This window comes from Ochotona princeps, chromosome 14 (assembly GCF_030435755.1).
Source record: "Ochotona princeps isolate mOchPri1 chromosome 14, mOchPri1.hap1, whole genome shotgun sequence".
In the NCBI taxonomy this organism is placed as follows: Eukaryota; Metazoa; Chordata; class Mammalia; order Lagomorpha; family Ochotonidae; genus Ochotona; species Ochotona princeps.
The window spans coordinates 63058765-63081501 of record NC_080845.1 but is presented as its reverse complement, the minus strand read 5'-3'; the positions used below and the strand labels follow the sequence as shown (position 1 = coordinate 63081501).

Below are 22737 nucleotides of genomic sequence, written 5' to 3'. Positions count from 1 at the left end.
TTTGTCATAGCACAGGAATGATGTACTGTTATCAAGAATAGATGTTGGGCCTGGCGGCATGGCCTAGTGGCTAAAGTCCTCGCCTTGAACGTGCTGGGATCCCATATGGGCGCCAGTTCTAATCCTGGCAGCTCCACTTCCCATCCAGCCCCCTGCTTGTGGCCGGGGAAGGTAGTCAAGGAAGGCCCAAGGCCTTGGGACCCTGCACCCGCGTGGGAGACCTGGAGGAAGTTCCAGGCTCCTGGCTTCAGATCGGCAAAGCACCGGCCATTGCATTCACTTGTGGAGTGAATCACCGGACGGAGGATCTTCCTCTCTATCTCTCCTCCTCTCTGTATATCTGACTTTGTCATGAAAATAAATAAATCTTTAAAAAAATAAAGAATAGATGTTAATACTGTTCTCAAAATGTTATAAAGATTTTCAGAGGAGTAGGTTATGCTCTTATGACAGAAAAAGAAAAAAATCCAACCAAAGCACAAACATTTTAAACCAACTTTTATAATCTCTTTATTTTCTAATTTTACTTATTTCATGCTTTCCTGTTTTATAAGCTGTTATCCTAATCATGGTTTTCAGAATTACCTTTTCTATGCATATTTAGGATACACTTTGGTTTGGAATTGATGGTGTCTTCCAAGAAATTCATCCAGGGATATCCTGACAATATTGCTTAGAGTTGAGGTGACAATGTTATGTAATCTTAACAACTGACATGCTGTTAAAAGCTTATAATAACTGAAATTTTAAAATAAGAGTTAAATTCTTTATATAAACATCCACTACACATTTTTACAGGGGTTTTATGGTCAGGTAAACATAATTGAAAAGGAAAATTGTCTATTATAGCCTAAAAATCAGTTTGTAATGAATAGCATCTGTTCAGTTGGTAACGAGCATGTACTGTAGGCTTTATTATAAGAAGTTAGTTTTAACAAGGCTCTAAGACTTGAGAATTTCAATGTGATTATATCAAACCATAATTAACATTATCAGAAATATTACAGTACTAAAGTTATTAAAGAATAGTAAGACTAGTATGATGTACTCTTCAAATAACGGTCCATGTCCTTTTTTTCTAGCAGTAAATGAAGAAGCACAAATGTTGCTAAGTCAAGCATTCCATTTACAGTACAATTCTTTTAAAAATGCACATAGTATTATTTCTCGGCCTTTTGGCTAACATCAAGTGTAAAAATGCACATGATAAAAAGGGTTAAATACTGAATGTCCTCTTTTTCCTACTGAGAAAGGAATGTTCAAGACAAAAGATTTATGCAAAATCACTGTATGTAAGAAGAAACTGTAGTAAATACTTGTTTCTCTTCACCCTTACGTTATCAATGATTTGGCAAAATTTTGTTGAAATTTTTTGTCGTAACACATCAGTGGACTTGCCACTTGAGACAGACTTTAGCTTGTGTATAAAATACCACAATTATTAATAGAGTTCAAGTATTCAAAATGTAGATTTTGAATTTTATGCTGAATGGACATGAGTAATTATTACTTTCTGAAGTTTCCAAGCTGAACGCTCATTCTGTTCAAGACACAACGAAATGTTGCAGGTTGTATTTCCCTGGTATTTACTGGATTGTTGGATAAGCTGATTGCACTGTACAAAGATTTCTTCATCTTTGGCGCTGTTGGACAGAAGTCATTCACTCCCACTTTAGTAATTGAATTAGAATTAAGGAAGATTACCTGTTGTAATAGGAAAAGAAAGAATGGATTAAAGTTGCCCGTCAGTGTGAAATGAATTTGCTCTTTATAGTCAACATTTGTTTTGGGGTTCATTCATCTAGTTTATATTGATTTGAGTATATTTTTAAAATCTGTGTATTCATTTATGCAAATAAAATTCTGTTATGATGACTCAGACTTGCCTCTAAAACAAGAAAATGTAATGGAAGTGAGGCAGTTAGGTCCAAAGCATGCTGCCTCATCACTTAGACCACTTTTCCAGCCTCTCTCTCCCCTACAGCTCCTCCCTTCCCCTCCCCCACATCTATACACAGTAATTTCTGTACCACATTTATGATAATGCATTCAGAAAGTTTTGTAAGTGAGCAGAGTGAAATTAAAGCTCCAACACCTAGGCTAGCAATATGAATGTAAAATAATTGTTAGCTAGCATTTTTTTGTGATCAAGGCAAGGAAAAGTAGAACTGCATTTTTTTAGTTATTTTGTAGAAAGATTTGTCAAGATCTTAAACACATATTTGTAATACAGCATCGATAGTTGAATGTTTCATTTGCACCAATAGACAAATCACAGTATTATAGATTTTTTTTTCATGGTGAAATTTCTAAGAAGTAAAAGCATTTCATGGAGTGGCGAGATTGGCAGTGATTCATAACTGGTGAACTATCAAAACCGCTTGAGCAAGTATCTCAGAGCATGCCCCACATCTGGGACCTGGGGTGGGTGGGAGATTGGGTGGGGCTTCTCCCTCAATATCCCCTTTACCTCAGATACATGAAGGAAACAATATAGACATAATAGTCTTACCCACTTCCCTATAGCCCCTGTTCCTTTTTACCCTAATTAACTATGTAAAGATTGTCAAAATATCATTTAAAAAGAAGTAAAAGCATTTCAGCAAATTAAAAACTAAAAGTTATCAACCCTGTTAGTTCCAGATTCTGCCCAATCATGACAACTCCATGTATCACGAAGATGTTTTAAGTTTGGTGTCTTCCCCCGCACTCCCTATGCCATATTAGTGCTAGGGACTTTATGCCATGCAGTTCTGCTACATTTCCCTAAGTATCACAGCAAAATATAGTTGACCCTAGCATTGACCTCACTGGGAAGTCACTGGTGCCAGACATGGCCATGTTTCCTTTCTTAACATTCATTAAATTACACACTTGTGGCCCGTGTTCTTCAACTTGTTTATAACTGTTCGTTTAAAAAATGCAGAGAGCTGTGGAGATGTGAGGGCAGGGTGGGTCTGCCTGGATGAGACCAGACTCACGTCCACAAGCCATCCCGCTCAGGAAAGTCAAAGCAATGAGTGAGCCTTGAAATGCACACGTGCCCATGACACCTCCGTTCCATGAAAGTGACTCAGAGGACTGCAGTGGGGCAGTGAATGCAGTGTGCGTGAAGGGAATCTTGAAGTGTTTGTTCCCAGTAGCGTTTTGCTTCTTAGAAGGCGGGAAGGTGTCGCACAACAAGAAAAGCATATGAGCAAAATGGATTGAGGTGAAATGATATTAAGTATAAATTCTCATAAATGACAAATTTTGTGTAAGCTCTAAAATCATATATAAAGCATTGTCTTATCCTAGTGACTTAACAGTTGCTGTATTTGAGGAAAAGGACTTATGATAAAGTATGAACTCATGATCATGACTTTGGGTTACTTTGCATTCCAAAAAGCTTAATCTTCTGCTGTGCCTTGTGAGGTGTTTCTGGAACCAAAAAAAAAAAAAAAAAAAAGGATCTTGCCCAGTCCTGGCTGTTGCGCCACCTCAACCCCAGAAGTCTGACGCCAGCTGAGCCAGTATCTGCACACTGATCTAAATAGTTTCTATGACAGAAACTGCAGGTGAATGTGGGCCCTGGGCTTCCTGGAGAACACGTGTAGCCTGGAGAACACTATGCTGCGTGACCCTGCTGTTTGCTCCATCTTTGCTTGAGAAATACTAACGTGCCTTATGAAAAACAAAGTGTTAACGGCTATTAAACACAGAAAGTTTTACCTGGAGATATTTCAACTCTTGTAATCCTGAAGGAACTTTCTTTAGTTTATTTTTTTCCAAGTGTATTTCTCTGACACGTGGTATATTAGCAAAGCTTCCATTTTCGATGTCGGAGATTCTGTTGTTTCCTAGGCCCAACCTAGAAAAGATACAAAGTGTATCATTCATTATACAGTTAAGCTTGACAGCGTTAGCTCAAAACACCACAGAACCTAGTGTGAATACGTGCCTACCTTGCCTTTATATATGCCTAAAGAAAGGGAAGTATTTCCTGACTTTATTTAATCGTCTGCTTCAGTGTGTAAGTTACATAGCTACTGGCAAAAAGTTATCTCTGCTACATTGAACCAAAGGGAGGTTTGGAAATTGCCTGCTTCCTCCTTTATATGGTGGCTCCTTGCTGTGACAGGTAAAAGCGAAAGTGCTGTCCTACCCCTCACTCTCCGAGGGCAGCAGTGGCAATCTCTGCCTTTGTCAGAAGGACTAACATCTCAGGTTGTGCGGAAGGTTTACCTTTGCAGTTCTTTGTAGCGTTTAAAATCTTCAAGTTCCACAGTTGAAATTTTATTGTAGTCTAAATGGAGCTCCAATAAAGTTGATGGCAGATCTAATAGAGAAAGAAAAACACGTTAGCACAAGTGAGAACAATCCCCATTGACAGTTTACTTCTCAAGCTTGAGACTGTGAATTTAGGCAACTTAACTTTTTGTTGTGGAAAATTTAAACTATTCACAAAAATAGGAACTGATGTTATATAACACAATGCTGTTGCCCAGCTCCAGCAGTTAAACACAATTTTTCCAATCTTGTTTCATCAACTCCATTAATCATTTATGTATTGAATAACTTCCCTATATTTTTGTTTGGTCACTTTTTTTTTTTTTGGCCAGAGCATTTGAAGTCAAATCCCATGTATAGTGTAATTTTACAACCAAGCTCTTAATGTCTCTAATAGATAAGATCCTCTTTTTTGTTTGTTTTAAATAGAAGACAAGGTCATTTATCATTATCTTATATATTCAGATGTTTCAAATGTATCCTTTTAAAGCTAACTTATTCAAGTCAAGGATCCAAATAAAATTAATATATAAATCATTTGATTCTTATCTCAAACTCTGTTTTTCTACAGTATACGTCTCCTTTTTTTTTCTGATTTGTTTCAGTTTTTAATTGACTTATGACATCAGTTTGTGGACTTAGTTAATTCTATGATACTGTTTACCAGGATCCTCAATGCCCTATTTCATTGGATATTGAGGCATGTGATTTAACTTAGCTGGCTTACTTCTCACCTGTTTGTTTTAGCGTTCGTGATTGCCAGTTAAATCCATTCTTTGATGAGGAATCAGAAAATGCTGCCTTTACTGTTTCATTCTAAATGATTGTATTAGCTGGGATTGCTAAAGAATATTTCTTCATCCATTATTTAGTTAGTTTGTAATGCAGTTTTTGTATAAAAGACAATAAAAAAGCTTTATGCTTTCACGTAAGGAATTGTGACTTTGCCCAGAGGTGATCGATTAAGTTTTAGAAAAAGGCATAAAAATATACATAGGGACCTTTATTGTATTAATAATTCAACTTGCATTATTCTTTCAATCTTTAATAGTTTTTATATCTGTATGTTAAGAGCCACATCTTCAATGCTCTGGCGGCTGCTAGATGCCCTGTGAATATTCCTTCTCACCCTGACATATTCTGATGTTGTCTCTCACTAGGTGAACTGAGGCTGGAAAGGACTGAACAGAGTATTGAGTCCATCTCAGTCCCTTAATCCTGTATACAAGTTAGTATTTGCAACCAGCAGTTCTAGGTAGCTAGTGGAAAGGCTTGCTTTCTTAACTCTTACTGAAGCATTTTCATCCCATATTAGTTTTTAAGCCTGATGAAGAAATTAAAATATCCTGTGAATAGTAATTCGTCTTCAGAGTTTAGCTGATTTTGATTCCAGAATCTATTTTGACTTTTATAAGTAAATAAACAGATTTCTGCCGGTTTAAATCCTGAATTGATCTTAAGTATGGAAATCAAGGTGTGTCCACTCTGAATTCTGAATTGAGCTTAATTATGGTAGACTAAGATGTGTCCTCGGAGATTGTAAATGCTGATTGAGCGTATCATCACATGGACAAACAATCATGATAAAAGCAGGTGAAGCTGAATACCAGCTTATCACAAAGTGGGTTCTAGGAAATCAGAGAAAAGAGAAAAATTCTTGGAGGAAGACTGGAAGAGCTGAGGGGACTGTTTTTAGAAGCAGGGACCTTTGGGTGGGCATTTGCTACAGCAGTTAAGATGCCTGCATCCCGAACTGGAATTCTCTGCTTCTTGATTAGTATGGAGCAGCTAAACTAACTAAAAGGTAGCAATGGTAGCCTAGTCACCCACAAGAAACCCAGGTTGAGCTCCAAGCTCCTGACTTCAGCCTGGCCCTCCTGGCTGCTGAACCCGTCTGGGGAGAGAAGCAGCACACGGAAGATTCTCTTTCTGTCTCTCCTTCTCTCTCTGTAAAAACTACCTTTCAAGTAAAAATGCATGAATTTTTAAAAAAGAAGAAAGAGTTACACAGAGAGAAAAGGAGAGATGGGTAGAGATTTCTTCCATCCAGAGGATCACATCCCCAGAAGCTGCAGCCAGAGCTGAACCAGACTGAAGCCAGGAACCAGGAGCTTCATGTGCGTCTCCCTAGTGTGTATCAGGGGCCCAAGCACTTGGACCACACTCTGCTGCTTTTTCCAGGCCATTCGCAGGTGAGAAGTGGAGCAGCCAGGACTCAAACCAGCATCCATGTGGGGTGCTGGTGTCACAGCCAGTGGCTTTACCTGCTGTGCCACAATGCTGTGTATTTGTTTGTTTTGTTGTTCTCTGATTCAGATGAGAAGTAGAGAGGAGTTATAAAGTTGATGGTTGTACTGGTGGATTCTGAAAGAATTGTTTGAAAATGAAATTAATGTTATTTGTCACAGGGGTATGGAGGGAGAAGGGGAAAGGGAGAGCAAATTTAAGCAATCTCATCTGAGACAAGGAAGCCAAGACTTTGAGTGTAGTTCTAAAAAAGGCATTCTGTCCAGCAAGATATCATGCAGCAAGTATGAATATTTTACTTGGAGGTGCCAGCCTCAGAACCCCTGAATCGAGAGAAGAAGAGCTGGGCTGCTGTTGGTAGCCACGATGTTACAAGGGGAATCTTTGTGTGCCAGATGCTGTCTGTGAATCGGTGTTGGCACAGAGCTGCAGACAGAGCTCTTACCCACTGTGCCAGGCTAGCCTAGGAGGCTCTGCCTGGACCTTCAGCACAGCTGGGTGCAAGGCTGTGTGGCCCAAACAGCTTTCTCAACCTCTAGTGTAGACATAGAGGAGTATATGTCAGCACAAGAGAAGGAAACTTGGAAGTCCACTGCTTCTTCATGCTTATTCTTCTGGGCACAGGTGATGTTATGACTTGACTGTGTAAAGAACCAGAAGGCCTTGTATGAGTGAGAAAGTGTTAGACTTTAGATTGCACCTGCCAGATGTGCTGCACACGTACAGACTTCCAATTGCAGTGTTGGGTTGACTGTGTATCCCGCACAGTTTGCAGCATGACATGTCATAGTCGTGAGAAGATAACACTTTTAGAATGTCTTAAATGAATACAAACCTTTAGGGATCGAGGTTAGTTTTGCTTCTGCAATTCTGATGTGGAACACTGTCACCCCTTCAAATGCCCCTGGCTCTATGCCGTTGTTATCAAGAGGGTTTGCACTCATTTCTGTTGGGCGATAACATGGGTTAGTTAGTCAAATCCTAAACATTTAAACAATTTTTTAAAAGTTTCCAGTATACATATGTAGAACAATCAGAAGCTATTTTAGCAGCCAAAAAAGTGACAAGATGCCAGTAGGAGACTGGTGAGTGGATAAATGAAAACCGTGGTTCGCGATTTTTTGAGTGAATGATACTACAAGATAGTGTGACTGTGTCCAGGAAGTCAAAAAGAAAATAGAGCGAAGTTCAAATATGAGTAAAAAAAGGGTTAAGTTCCAAACAGTGTATAAATTAATTTTATACATCTGAGTAGTTTTTACAGTGCTTTAAAACACTACGTTTAAATCAAGTAAGAATGGCATGGGTTCTGTTGAAGTCCAGTCAGGAAACAGAAACAGCAACAGATGTATCAAAGGAGATTTCTTAGAAAATTACGAAAAGTGCATTTTTAGTGCTATGAAGTATTTGAGTATTTTAATTGGTTAATAGATGATTCAGCTAGGTAAAGACGATCAGATTTTTCAGTTACTGCTTCAGCATGTTGATTATGGTTTCAAGATGCCCTGTTCATATGGAAAACTTACCCAAAACATGTAAAGCATTCATTCCTTTAAATGTGTCCTTTTGTATTTTCTTAACTTTATTATCATGAATTCTGAGTTCTGCTAATGATTTGGGAAGATTAAGTGGTATTTCATTTAGTTGATTGTGGGATAAATAGAGCCTTCGCAACTTTTTTGTGGTTAGAAAGGTTTTGGGATGAATCTTTGTTAGCTTGTTGTTGTTCAGAATCAAAGCCTAGATAAAGCATAAGAAATTTGACAACATTAACAAGTAGATTTGGTTTACTGGAATTCTACCAGGGCTATTCAATCATGGAACTCAATGTGATTAATGTCTTTTTGTGGTTGATCAGCTATCTGAAAAATTTCTAAAATTAAGTTTATAAGAAAATATTTCCTGCTGAGTTGTAGTGATTCCCAGGTTTGGTGATTGATGTTGTGCCTTTGAGTTATATATACACTTGTCTTAATATGCACGCTCATGTTTTTATCTTTGGGTAGGTTATATGTTTGCATAGTTGAGGCTTCAACCTGGACCCGGCCATTCTTGAAAATAATCAGCCATAATAACTAGGTCTTATCTTAAAATCTATTTACTCTACGGATGATGTTTAGTGCACACCAAATATGTGCTTGTATTTTATTTAGAATCTCTTTTGGAAAACTCCCATTTTAAATGCATACGAGTGTTTTCCATTTCACCCAGAACAGAGGCCTGCCTACTATATGGGTCTCCCAGCATTCTGCCCGATTTCAGTTCTGAGGCAGATCATACATAATGGATCCTGAGAAACACCTGCACCCTGCTCTCCATAAGTGCTTCCCAGGGGAGCAGCAGAAGCTCCTCTGGGCAACTACACTGTCTCATCCAAGTGTCTTTCAACATATCACACTTAGTGACCCAGGACCCACTCTGTTGTAACTGGAAAGTCCTGAACAAACTGGGACACGTTGGACACCCTAATAACTTATCATTGCAAAATGCACAGAATTCTGTCCATTTTCCATTAAACCTGCTTTTGTAGAAATAATTCTCAGTGTTAACCATGGACAATGGCAAGTGATTTAGCAGCTACAGTGCCTCGTTGCCCATCTCCTAATCCAGATCAATCGAATTCTGCACAGACTGAGGCTGCAGGGATGTTTCCACTGTTTGCAGACTTTCTGTCGTTACTATGCCAAACAGACTGGTGGATCACAAAGGAATTGGTGAATCCTCCTTGACCTCAGGAGATAAATTTAACCAGGCAGCTGGCTGTGCACTCTGTTGGTTTTTACGGGAGATTCCCAAAGTTGCCAGAACACAGCTCTGAGTGTGCTCTGGGACTTTACCCGTTCTATACTGTGTTGTCTGTAGCAGCCTGAATATGAACAAGCATGGAGAATTGGGAAATGTCTGAAAGTTTTTAATCCTCTTAAATTGTCTGACAAGGTGATACCATCTTAAAGGAATGGTTTATAAGTATCTCCAGAATGCAAGTATAAGGCAAATCATTTAAGTATTGAGGCGGGAGGGCAGGGGTAATAGCATTGCAGTGCTGAACGTTAAGCTGCTGCTTGAAGTACCAACATTCCACTATCAGCTGCTTCCTGCTGATATGGTTGAGAGGGCAGTGTTATGCCCAGGCGCTTCAGCCCCAGTTACCCATGGACGAGACCAGGATGGAGTTCCTGGATTCCAGCTTTGATCTGGCCTGGACATGGTTATTGCAGTCATTTGGGCATGTGTTCAGTCTTCAGTTCTTTCAGTTCCAGGCTTTTCTCACCCCTCTTAACATCTGAGGGAAGTGTGGCCTCTTCCCAAGGGTAAGCTCTTAGTGGAGCAGAAGACTCAGGGCTATCTGACTTTAAACACAGTGTTGTATAAAAGTTGACTAGAGGAAAACCAGTAAGGGGGCCACCATTTTGGCACAATACATTAAGCCCCCACTTGTGGTATTGTCATTCCTTCTCACAGTACTAATTTATGTCCTAATGACTTTCACTTCCAATCCAGCTTCTTACTATTGCATTTGGCAAGGATGGAGGACTATGTCCCAAGTACTTGGGCCCTGTCACCTACAGAGGAGACCTGAAAGGAGTTCCAGGTCTTGGCTTCAGCTTGGCCCAGTCCTGGCTGTTGCAACCATTTAGGAGATGAGCAAGCAGATGGAAAGTCAATTTATCTTTCCCCCTCTCTCTTCCACCCTGTTTTGCTCTGCCTTTCAAATAAATCAATCATAAAAATTAAATCAAGTCTGGGAAAGCTACTGATACTATTTAGAGTCTTACTTCTGCTGCCTATAGGAGCCCCCTTGAACCTCTCGCTAGAGCACCAAAATGTACTAGAAGCATCATGGCTCTGGTGTTAACTGGAACATGAGTTATTACTCTGGTTACTAAGGGGTGAAGAAGTGGTAGAGACATTTCTAGGCTCATTTCTAGTTTCTGCTAGAATAATGACTTTGCTGTTCTCTAAAATCTCTGTGCTTTTGAAATCACAGGAACGGGTTGGCTGAAACCTGTTACGTTTTTTTCTGACTGACTTAGTATGTAAATGAAGCCTATTGTAAATGTATGCCTTTAAGTTCTACTTTTTAAACATGCAAGTGGAAGTTGTGTTACCTGTGGAACTTTCCTGAAGCCGAACTGTGTGTGTGTAAAACTTGGGAGCCAGGCTGTGCAAGGGGGCTGTTGTGCAGAGTTGACATAAAGATGGAGAATCCCTCAGTGTGCCTTTCATGTGATCCATATGCATGGTCTCAGCCCAAGGATGATGGAGAGACAAGGCGACCTCACACTTCTGAGGAGGAGGATAGACACATCAGGCTTGCAGGGCCTAGCGGGCTGACTTAGCTGAGTGTTTGTTTTCTCCAGCTTGGGGGAGATAACCTGGTAGAGGTCTGCCTGTCTCCAGGACAGTGCAGAGTAGAACCACTCTGTAAATGCAAACCAGACCCAGTGAGGGAGGAGAGGTGCTGAGGGAGCACATGCCCCCACAGTCAGCCTCGGGTTAAGTCTGAAACTTTATTTGCTGAGATCTGGAAGACTCAACTGTTAAGCAGGAAATAATACCCTTTCAAGCACTGAAAACGTTGGAATGGTGTGAGTAAGCATAGTAAGGAAAGATTTGTTCTTAGAAGTCCAGGACAGAAGCCATCCATGTGTGTTAGTCAATCAGCTGTACTTTGTGTGGAGTCTACAGATTGTACACGACGAGCTGGGGACTGTAAGTGGAGAGCTGTTCTTTTTGTGTGGCGTCTACAGATTGTACACGACGAGCTGGGGACCGTAAGTGGAGAGCTGTTCTTTTTGTGTGGCGTCTACAGATTGTACACGACGGGCTGGGGACTGTAAGTGGAGAGCTGTTCTTTTTGTGTGGCGTCTACAGATTGTACACGACGAGCTGGGGACTGTAAGTGGAGAGCTGTTCTTTTTGTGTGGAGTCTACAGATTGTACACAACGGGCTGGGGACTGTAAGTGGAGAGCTGTTCTTCGTTTTCATGCATGTGACTGTTACCACCTGAATGAACTGTTCAGGCTACCTTCAGGACTAATGAACTTTATCTAATTGTCTTTTCACCCTGTTGTTAGCTTTAAATGTCAGCTGAATTACATTATCAGTTGAATTAAATCTGTAATTTTTAATTGACAAGAAATCCCTGTTATCTAGAGATTTTGTCATTCTTCACCATATGCACAAAGTTAGGACTTATACTAACACAATATAAATAGTCATTTTGGCAATGATAAAGATTACACATAATTACTTAAGGATTTGAGCATATATTCTTACATAGAGCGAAGTGAGTCCTTTGAAGTCATTTTCTTTGATTTCCTTAATTTTATTATTTTGGAGGTCAATTAGTCGAGTATCAAATGGAATATTGCTGGGGACTGAAGTCAAACCTGAGAAATAAACAAACATGTGCTAGAAAATCGTGTTAAGACAAAATCACAAGTATATTAGAAAGGTACTTTTTACATTTTGAATTCTCAGTCACAGTGTGTTAAAAAGAAAGTCATTGTTTTTTGGGGGAAAGATCTCAGAATCTTTTCAAGTGACTCAATTATTTTTACAAGGGAGCTGCCTGGATCTGGCTGGCTTCACATGAGAGACATAACCCAGGTACATTACTATAAGGATTGGAGGCCTAGCGGGCTGACAGCTCTGCTGTATACTTTTAGCTAGAGAATCTTAGTCTGTTTTTAATTTTTGTGCTTTTGTAAGTAAGAAATAAAAATACGTGTTCTTGAGATGTGTTACTTGAAAGAGTTATAGAGAGAGAAAGAGAAAAAAAAATCTTCCACTCACTGATTGATTCCCCAGATGACCACAGTGACCAAGTTGAGGCCAGGCTGAAGCCAGGAGACTCTTCCAGGTCTCCTACATGTGTGCTTGAGCTATCTTCCACTGCTTTTCCACATTATTAGCAGGGAGCTGGACTGAAAGTGGAGCAGGTGGGACTCAAACCAGTGCTCCTCATCACAAATGACAACCTAATCCATTGTGCCACAGTGTCAGCCCATTCTCAATCATGTACCATGCAGAAAATTATTATTCAAGGGCCCAGCGGCGTGGCTTAGTGGCTAAAGTCCTCGCCTTGAACGCGCCGGGATGGGCACCGGTTCTAATTCCAGCAGCTCCACTTCCTGTCCAGCTCCCTGTTTGTAGTCTGGGAAAGCAGTTGAGGACGGCCCAGATCCTTGGGACCCTGCACCCGCATGGGAGACCCGGAAGAGGTTCCTGGTTCCCGGCTTTGGATCTGACTTTGTAATAAAAAATAAATAAATCTTTAAAAAAAAAAGAAAATTGTTATTCAAAATGGATGAATTGGATTATTTCCATGTATATAATCAAAAACTTTACCCATCTTCTTTAAATAATCAACTCCTCCAGTTATAAATTCTTCGATTTACGGTAGTTATTTTAGTATCTTACCATCAGCAACAGCTCAAGATCATAGTGCTGCTACTAAAGGAAGAACAAGGGTCTGCCTTTTATTTACCAACCCTCTTACAAGTGCAACAGTAGCTTTCCTCTGTTTTTCTCAGAAGATAGGGCTTCATCTTTCATCTTTGTGTTGGACCTCCCTACAGCAGATGTGCACCAGGAACCTGCAGCCTTCTTGATTTTCCCCACACTTTATTAAGCAAATGTTTCAAAATTGGTTCAGAATTCAAAATAAAAATGTATTTTTAAAAATTGGTAAGAATACTACAGTGAAGACTTAGCACTTCCCTATAGGAAACTATCCTTCCCCTCGGGTAGTTCTTTGGAAAGAATAAAAAATGTATTTTTACAAGAACTTTCGAGATACTGGCATTCTTTTGATAGGAGCATCCTCACTCCTAAAGGGCCTTTATGTATTTAATCACCTCAAACTGAAGAACAGACTATCCACATATCCTAAGTTTCAACATTCTGTTCTATAAAGCCTTTGTACTTCCCTCTGCACTTTAAGGTTGTATGCAGAAGAAAATATCCATGTTTCTGTTTGAAGAAATTGAATCATAGATGGGACGAGGAAAGCAGGGGGAGTAAGTTATCAGAGGAAGTCCTGTTTTGCCCATAGGAATAGATGGATTCTGCCATCGTTATAAATATAGTAGGTTATTCCAATTTCAGAAAATGAATGGAAGTCATGAAGAAGGGAAGCTGGAGGTTCTGTCGAAAGAATCCTCCTTGTACACACTTGGACTTGCACAAACCCATTCTTCCCACCTGCCCCTGATGACTCTGAAGCCCCGGGGGGGAAAAAAAAAAGCATCTTGTTTCCCGAAGCAGGAACAGTGGCAAATTGCCAGCCCTTTGTCATGCAGTCAGGGAAGAGGGGTGCACATCTGTTGAAACAGACTCTGGAAGTGTCGCTAACCACCATTGGCCTCTGCATGGGAGCCAGCCCCGGACCTCAGCGTCCACAGTGAACGTGGTCTCAGTGGTCCCTCTTAGAAATAACTGGACTGGCTGTGAATATGCACTCCCATCTGCCATGGCACATATGAGCTCTTCTCCAGTGCCTCCGTTTGAAGAAGCAGAGATACAGCACTCAGCGGAGAATTCACAATTCCAAGGAGACTCTAAACTACCTCTGTTCTAGGCAGCTCTATTCCAAGTCATTTGAAAGAAATTGAGCATTATCTTTAAAGCGTCCAGGCTAGAGATTTCAGGAACTCTGTATTCTAGTTCATTTTCTGAAAGGCAGTACTTTTGTTATTCTGGACTTTTACCAGGAAGTCCAATTTCAACTTGCTAACACCCTCTAATGAAACTGTAGCAAAGCCTGTTTTCTTTGAAGGAAATGAAAAGGTAGCACTTTGATTTGAGAAGAGAAGGAAATGTTCCAAATGGAAGGTTCCTATTGTTTTCCTCAGATTTTCTGCATTTTAAAAATAAGCTTACATGTACTTAACGATTTTCTTTTTTTTTTTTTTTTTACGGTTTTCTATCTAAAATCTTAAAGTGTTTCATTGTGATTGAGATTTTTCTTTGCAATATCAATGAAGACTTTTCCTATCCTTTTAGTTGGTGAGACTAGCCTTGTTTCTCAAAAAGGGGGAAAAAAAGTTAGTTGATGTTCCTACCTAGATCAGAACAGTGCACAACGCGGGAATAGCACTGGCATCCAAATGGGCACATTGGAAACAGATCGAATGGGAAAAATGGATTGACTGTCTCTTTTGTGGGAAAAACAGAGTTGTCATCGTTGTCGTCGTCGTCGTCATCGCTGTCTTCCATGTCCTTCAGCATCATGTTTTTCAGGGCCAGGTGAGAGGGGCTGCGGAAGGGCTTGGCGGAGCACAAGGCAGCAAGGAGCAGCAGCAGAACGCATTCCTTCATGGTGTCCCAGCCTAGGAACAGACAGACACCGAGTACGCAGAGGGCCGCGAGCAGGCACAGTGTCCACAGAGGCAGAGTGGGAGGAGATGGCGTGTTTATCTATTGCTAGGCAGTTTGAATATGCAAAACGTTTTTTAAAGCCATTTGGCAGGACGTATAGGGAGCTCTCAGAATAACTATTTTTTTTTCTCAATAATTCTGTTTTGATTCCAATTCCAGGGAAGATTTTAAAATACATACTTAAGCACAGTTTTATTGATTAAAGGGGAATAAGAAAGTGGAACATATTTATTCCATCAAATATTTTAGAACCCACAAACGCCTATAAAGAATCTTTTTAAATATCAATTTTTGTGTGAAATAGAAAGGGAAATATTAAAAAATCTACACCTGGAGTACTTGCAAACACTTAAATCAGCAAGCTAAAATAGAAATATGTATGCCTAATTGATTATATGGTTCTGGTGATAGAACCATGGGTGTTTGTTTCAGGTCAGTTTTTATAATAACTAATTAGTAGTGATTTGTAATTAGGAAACTAATGAATATTTTTTAAAACAATAGAAGGTTTTCATACCTAACTCTCTGGCCTCAGAATACTTCCATAACCTTAATATCCACAACCCCTGGACGGCATCTTCAAGTTTTCCTTGGTGATTTCCCTTCCCAGCCTCACTGCCATCGTGGTCACTTTTTCCACAGTGTCACTGAAATCATTTTTCCTTCTAATCCATTCCATTGTCTAATACCTGATCCAAACCATCTGATGTCTAGACAGTTCTCTGTTTATCTTCCCACTGAGGTTGTGTGATTTTGCTGGGGGCTGAGTTGTTTTCAGTGCTTACACACGTGGGAATGAAAGCCTTCTGAGCATAGATCCATGGCCCTTTGCTGTCTGATATTCCCACAGGTATGTTTATATGTCATCAACTTCTCAACTACCTACTGCTTGTTGAGATTTGTGTAGTCTCAAAGACTTTCAACATCATTACAGAATCAAATAGGTGTAACGCAGAAATCCCCTGTCTATTCATTGTCTCCCATACCTGCACTTCAGAGTGCCCAAGCCACTTCTGGGTCAGCCCCAGGACGTCTCTCTACAGGCTTGCTTCCTGGACTTAAGGATCAGAAGTCAATTCTTTAACCCATTACAATATTCACTTACATATGGTGTATCATTTATTCATCAGAACTAGAAAATCTTGTCATTAGATGTTAATCTAATAATTAGATTATTCAATTCTTTATGCTCTTCAAAAAATCATAATGGTGGTGTGAAAGTTTGCCTACCAACTGGCTGGACAGTGCATCTGTGATGTTCTTGTGATAATCCATATTCAACTGCCAGGGAAGTTGACAAAAAGTAAAATTTGTAATCTAGCAATCCTATTTGTAATTCTGAAGTCAGACTTCTGGAAGTGTCAATTGAAAGCTTGTTCCAGACATGTGCCTTGGGCTGTATGGGAGGAAGTGGGGCCCAGTCCAGCCTAGGTGGGACCCCCGCCGCTCTGTCCCAGCTTCCTGTCTTATACCGCCTGTGCCTGGAGCCCTCAAGATGACACAGCTCTGCTATGCAGAGACTTGTAGGTTTCACGCACACTGTTACCTCTTCTCACCTAAAAGTCCACCAGGGGCTATACTGTCCACACCTCCATGAAGAGGCCCTCTTCTAGATCAACTCAGGAGGGCACAGAATGGACAGTGTGGTCAGATCTGCACAGTGCAGGCTGAGAGATTTTTGCTGGCCACAAAGACCCATGGCTTCTATTGAACAACACTGGTAGAAATCACCTGCTTTCATAGCAATAGCAGTTACTGTCTGGATGCCTTCAGTTGGGTTGATCTGGATTTCTTGGATCCTGGGAAGAGGGGCCACCTGGGCTTGGTTCCTGTGCCCCACTATCCCTGTCTCTTCTCTGATTTTATTCTGGGTGCTTTCTGGCTCCCTAATGCTCTCTTCCCAGCTATGCCTCAGCCTCCAAAATACTCGCTCGCCTAGGATTCACTTCTTGGTTCTCCTGGTTCACAAAATTGTTCATACTTTGGGTTTATCTGTCTTTCAGGGCACACTTTTTTTTTTTTTTACCGTGTCTGACACCTTTCTACTTGGGGAATAAAAACCCAGTTCCTCCTCAGCTGTTGAAATAGAAGTCAAGACTGATGTGAAATTGTGTGTCCGATCATTAATGGAAAGTCACATAAATATAATACTTTACCATATTAGTACGGAAGAACCACAAACAGGCACTATCAGCTGCATATAGTGATGGAATAGGAAAGAAGGGAAGGATGGCTGACCCTGCGTGTGTGCAAAAACTTGAAATTCAAATTCATTGGTGTTGACATCTATAGAACTAAAGATGTCTGTAAACCTGTGTGTTTAGGGCAAAGACTGGAATAGAACGTGCAGGCATAGGGAGAGAAGGAGTGGGATTATGACTAAAATACCTTTTCTCTACTGCAGAGCTTTTTATTGTGTGGCTTTTAGTGTATTTTAAATATCAGTCTGCCAGCAAAGTCATCCTTGCTTTGGTCCTCCGTGTGTGTGTGCCTCTTCCTATCACGTAGCATCAGACAGAGCATGGCAGAGCCCAGTGTTCTAATCTGTTACCTCCAAAGGAAAGAAACCCTTGAGAGAGTGTTTGCGGTTTGCAATCTCTTGTGGTCTAGACCCATTTACTGTGGTCTGTAGAAGATACATTTTTAAAGCTGACTGCTTGTTTTAGTGTTGTGTTTTTCATGGAAACCGTGAGCTCTGTGAACTTCAGATGGCCAGTCTAGACCAGAAAAAAAAAACTATGTACTTGAAGTATAGGACTAGGAAAGATTATGAAACTTGACCATATTCCTCTTGTTACACACATATTTTTTTTAAAAGTTCTACATTGTGTGCCAAGGACATGTCTTGGTTTCCCTTGTGGCCTGGCAACTTGTTTGGGAACTGCCTCACTCCTTGCACACCACAGATCGATGGCCCAGATCTACCCCCACCATCCTCGCCACCCAGACACCTCAGCAAGCTCAGGAGAAGGCCCGCTGGTGGCTCTAGATTTAGGAAGAGGGCAGAAGGGAAGCTGAGAGTACAAGTAGAAAACACACAGGGTGGAGAAGGAAGGCTAAGCCCAACCCACTGGCTTCTCTCCCGCCTCCTGCCTGCAGGTGCTGGTCAGCCCTGGATGGTGTCACCATCCAGGCTCTTCCCTTTCTGTGTCTTTGCGTAGACTGAGTTTCATGGGCTCCTCCCTGCCTTTGCTTTAAATCAAAGCAGAATGAAAACATGAACTTTGATTTCTGCCTGCCAGCCTTAAGTAGTATCATCATCCAATGTAGCTGGGCCCATGCCTGTGGCTGTTTGATACAGGCAGCCATTTCTGCATGGGTTGTTGGGCCCTTCTGTGCCACGTGAGAGGTAGAAACCTGTGAACATAGGGAATGTCATCTAGAGAAAAACTCCTCCAGGTGACAAGGATTCCAAAATATTCTGCTTAGTGGAAGGCCTCCTAGGGGTACACTACGTTGAGACAGTCTGAATGTTGGAAAAGACTTTCACATGAAAATAGAGAAGGGAACACTGTATAGCATTGCTTTCTCCTGCTGTTCAGAAAGAATGCCAGGGAAAGTCCCACTGTAATTTGTCCTTAAGTTTTCAGTGTATTAATGTGATTAGAGGTCAGTTTTATTAGTCTTGACAGCACATATATTGTGTGATTTTTAAAACATTAAAAAATATCTTATTCTCGGGCCTGGCAGCATGGCCTAGCGGCTAAAGTCCTCGCCTTGAACGCCCCGGGATCCCATATGGTCGCCGGTTCTAGTCCCGGCAGCTCCACTTCCCATCCAGCTCCCTGCTTGTGGCCTGGGAAAGCAGTTGAGGACGGCCCAAAGCTTTGGGACCCTGCACCCATGTTGGAGACCTGGAAGAGGTTCCTGGTTCCCGGCTTCGGATTGGCGCGCACCCGTCCTTTGCGGCTCACTTGGGGAGTGAATCATCGGACGGAAGATCTTCATCTCTGTCTCTCCTTCTCTCTGTATATCCGGCTTTCCAATAATAATAAATCTTTTAAAAAAAAATATCTTTTTCTCAGAAAGACTCGCTATTTCCCAGATTTAGATCAGTTTTGCCAGTGGTTTCTTTTCTGGAAAGCTTTGGATTTTGGTTTCAAGTTTCCCTTCATCAAAATGCTATTTGGAATACGGTGCTACTGCTGTTGTTCATAAATCACAACAGTTAAGAGCTAAGCGATGTCTATGCTCCCAGAAGAAGGAACCGAGACATCCTGAGCTCCCTGGAGGTGGCAAAGCCCAGGCCAACCCCCTCCATTTGTATTTTAATAATTTTTCTAGAGAGTAAACAAACTTTCTTCTGGAGAAAGCAGAGGGCTTGGCCAGTTTCTCAAAGAGTTTGTAACATATTAGGAATATAGCTAAGCAGTATGAAAGCTTCATCTTTACCACTTTGCTGGCCCGCATAATTGGAATGGAAAATTTGTCCAAAGAAATGGTATTTCCTCCCCGATACTTATTAGGTAAATAAGTCAGTGTACTTTTAAGTCCCACATTTAAAGATCTGATGGGAAACTTTTTTTGTTGGCTTTAGTATTTCTTTCAGTTGACCACAGCAGTAGTAGTTATCACATAAATGTGTCAACATGATCCATACATCTTACAGCAGGAACCCAAACTAAAAGACCAAGCATACATTTAGAAACTTTTTCATAGTATCATTTGTTCGTAGATAATAATACTTTCAAAAAAAACGATCTCCCCAAAGAAATACTTAATTTTCCCTCAGAAGTATAAAATAGCACTCTGATTTTAAAACTTATAGTTGTCTTACACCAGTGTTTATACTGATCGGTTCTTGGTATATCTTGTTGATCTCTCAAACAAAAAACTACTTCTTTTTCTCTGATATTTCCTACAGTGCCATAAGACTTAGGGTTATTAAATTTATCTGTTTCGTCTGAAACACTCAGATCAGGCACCAGAATATTTATTTTTAAGCTAATGCGTAGTTGTAACAGAAGCCAGCCCCTCCTCCTCCTTTCTGCTCCCCGCTGTGTTGGCTTAGTGCCGACAAACATCCTGAGGCTTTCACTGGGGTGTGGGCTGTGATTTCTCTTCCCTCCTTTCTTGTTTAACAACACTCAGTGATTCTTGTGGAATTTAAAAAGACTAGAGACACAAAATCCCTTAGGTTGCTTGTGACTCAGTGGCTGCATGGTGTGGCCACTGCTTCTTGGCTATTATACCTCTAAGTAGTTAACACGGAGAAATGCTGCATTCTTAACCAAATTAATTATCCAATTAGTTTTCATCCAGATTTAACTAGAAACTTCCTTTTGGTTGGGAGAGAGTAAATGAAATCCTTGAACATGTTCAGTTCTGACTATGGATTTTTTTCTGGAAAGAGATGTCTGATCTTTTCTACTGAATACAGAGCTAGATGAACTATTGCTGAAGAACACTCTTCTCTTGGCATTTGTTATGAGAATTTCTGTCCTAAGCTCTCTCTTGGAATAATGAGGATTTCTATCCTAACCATCAGTACTATTTCTTTACGTAAGAATACGAACACTTATTGAGGGAAAATTCAAATATACTAGTAGAAATCACATTTGAGTTATTCACATTTTAAATTACATTAGAAGATAGTTTTTTAGTTTGAAAGAAATGTTTACTCTTTTATTTAATGTATCTGTGGTATCCCTAAACTTCATTACCATTAATTATTAAAAGAAATTTATTTTCCAAAAGTACATATTAAGTCTTGTTAACATTTGCAATAAAACATAATGACAGGTTTTCACTTAGTTATACAAAGAGAAAATTACATTTCAAACAAATCAGTAAAACTAGATTAATTTTGAGTACATATTCACATTATTTATAAGCATTTACTAGTAACAGTGTCTCCTTAGTATCGACCATAAAGGAATTATGCATGTAAGGCAGACATGAAAACATACCTTGTCGAAACAGAGTATTCCTCTTGGAAGTAGAACTTACCCACCAGGTACTACTCGTCTTACTATAAATACTCACAGGTAGTGCTTAAGCTGCAGGGAGGAAAAGGTGTTGCATGTAAAGGAAGAAGCACCCTCCAGCACAGCCTGGCGTGCTGCACCCTGGGTGATGCTGCGGCACACTGCTGCCACAGATTAGTCCATGTTAGGACTGAGCAGTGAGATTAAAACTTGTTACTGCTCATATGTTTTCCATCACTGTCTGTATCGGAGCCAAGACTTCTAGCTACACTCTAGACGTCTACTGGAAGATTCTGAAGAAAAAAAAAAGGGGGGGGGGGGAGCTTAATAATGCATGGCAACCAGCCATTGAAAGTGCAGTCAGAATCACTCAAGAAATACCTGATTTGAAAAAAAAAAATACTTAAGGAATTCTTAAGTAAACTAAGACCTATGAATTACAGCTTCAGAAATCAGCCATCCTGTATAGACTAGTAACATATTTATCAATTATTGTAAAGAATATCACAGTATTGAGGTTAAAAACCCAAGCTCCGGAAGGATCCTTTGTTTTCTCTTGATCACTGGAGCAATTACATTGAGTGTATTTCTCAAGATTTTTCTTAAAAAGCCTTTAGCTGCAAAGGGCTGTTAGCCTGGGGAAACCCAGACCAAGCCATGTGGCTGCTGATTGGCACAAGAAATATGGAAGGAGACAGCTGCGTGGGTCCAGGTGCCTCTCCTGAGACTCCCACAGTGGGCTCTACGTAAGAGCACCTCAGCAGGATCGTGTGGGTGCTGGAGATTAGGGGACCTCAGAGCAGAGAAAGTGCCATATTTACAAGAAAATCTTGATGTGTTCCTTCCTTTCTACCTACCTCAAGAGATTGCCCAATTCCCACATCAACGAAGGCATCCTTCAAGAGATGACAGTTTTCTAACTCTAGTGGCAAACACTCACTGATGTCAGTGTACTCTGGACCACTGGATTGTTGCGTGAATTTGGCGTATTCACAGGACTTCTCTCTGGTCATAAACAGTCTGAACCATGTTCTCATTGGCAGCAATTGCTGAAGTGAGCTAGCTATAGGCATAGAAAATTGAGCAGAGCAGAGTACCATCTGTTCTCCCCTCACTTAAATAAAATTCTCAGAGTGGACTCCGTATAGTGGTCCTCAGAAGGCCAACTCTAAGCATAGCTCAGGTCCCGCCCCACCCCATCTGACCTGGGGATGGCAGCCATTATTTTGGGGGCAGAATGCTCACATACTGTTGGTCCAAATATGTTTTAGTTACAAACTTCTCTGGTAAATTGATGAATTGCATGGAAGTGTGAGATGGATTTGACTAATCATTGTATCCAGAGCCTCCAGCGTCAGCTTGAATTCCATCAGCACTTAGTCATAAACAGGAAGCTTTGGGCAAAAGCCAGTGTGTCCTGCACAATGTGTTGTTTTGTTTTTAACTTTTTATGGAAGTGTCTATTACAGAATAAAAACACACTGTAATAGCTTAGTCACCTATACACTGATCCTTGATCCAAAATGCCAGCTTTCTTGAATCCGGTCTCTACATCAGCCTTCTAGATTGTTTCCTACACTTTGCATAAATAGAATTTTATTTTGCATTCTCTCTTATATCTGGCTTTTCATTCAGCATTCTGTTTTTGAGATCCATCCATGCCGTGGTGGTCAGCAGCAGTTCATCACATTATAGTACTGCGTTCTGTTATAGGAGTATGCTACAAAAGGTTAATTTTATTTTAAAGAGCTCATATGAAGAGCTTTTAACCTGTATTGGGGGAATCATGTACACACATTTTTATTAAATGATAATCACTAGAGTTAAAAATTATGAGATTTCAGGCCCGGCAGCGTGGCCTAGCAGCTGAAGTCCTCGCCTTGAATGCCCCGGGATCCCATATGGATG

General features: G+C 40.5%; 2 protein-coding genes across 3 annotated transcripts in view; one reads left to right on the top strand and one right to left on the bottom strand.

Annotated features, from left to right (window-relative positions):
- CENPP (centromere protein P) overlaps nucleotides 1-22737 on the top strand; it is a 246272-nt gene that overhangs the window by 120362 nt on the left and 103173 nt on the right. The window lies entirely within an intron of this gene.
- On the bottom strand, nucleotides 1479-21104 carry ASPN (asporin). 2 transcript variants are annotated; one of them, XM_058672953.1, is made up of 8 exons: nucleotides 20812-21104; nucleotides 14587-14853; nucleotides 11798-11910; nucleotides 8043-8256; nucleotides 7352-7462; nucleotides 4225-4318; nucleotides 3712-3850; nucleotides 1479-1704 (listed from the first exon to the last, which is right to left on the bottom strand). In XM_058672953.1, exons 2-8 carry the CDS (start codon nucleotides 14840-14842, stop codon nucleotides 1507-1509), a joined length of 1125 nt encoding a protein of 374 aa, XP_058528936.1. In that variant the 5' UTR covers nucleotides 14843-14853; nucleotides 20812-21104; the 3' UTR covers nucleotides 1479-1506. The 2 variants fall into 2 exon arrangements, with proteins under 2 accessions (XP_058528936.1, XP_058528937.1); XM_058672954.1 differs by having other exon boundaries at nucleotides 1507-1704; nucleotides 20888-21104.

What these genes read in the sequence shown, in the direction of transcription:
- ASPN (XM_058672953.1), bottom strand. Translation starts at nt 14,842, where the DNA reads ATGAAGGAATGCGTTCTGCTGCTGCTCCTTGCTGCCTTGTGCTCCGCC. An exon ending in TGTGCACTGTTCTGATCTAG is followed by an intron (nt 11,911 to 14,586) that starts GTAGGAACATCA and finishes TTTATTTCTCAG; the next exon opens with GTTTGACTTCAGTCCCCAGC. An exon ending in ACTAACCTCGATCCCTAAAG is followed by an intron (nt 4,319 to 7,351) that starts GTTTGTATTCAT and finishes TTTCTCTATTAG; the next exon opens with ATCTGCCATCAACTTTATTG.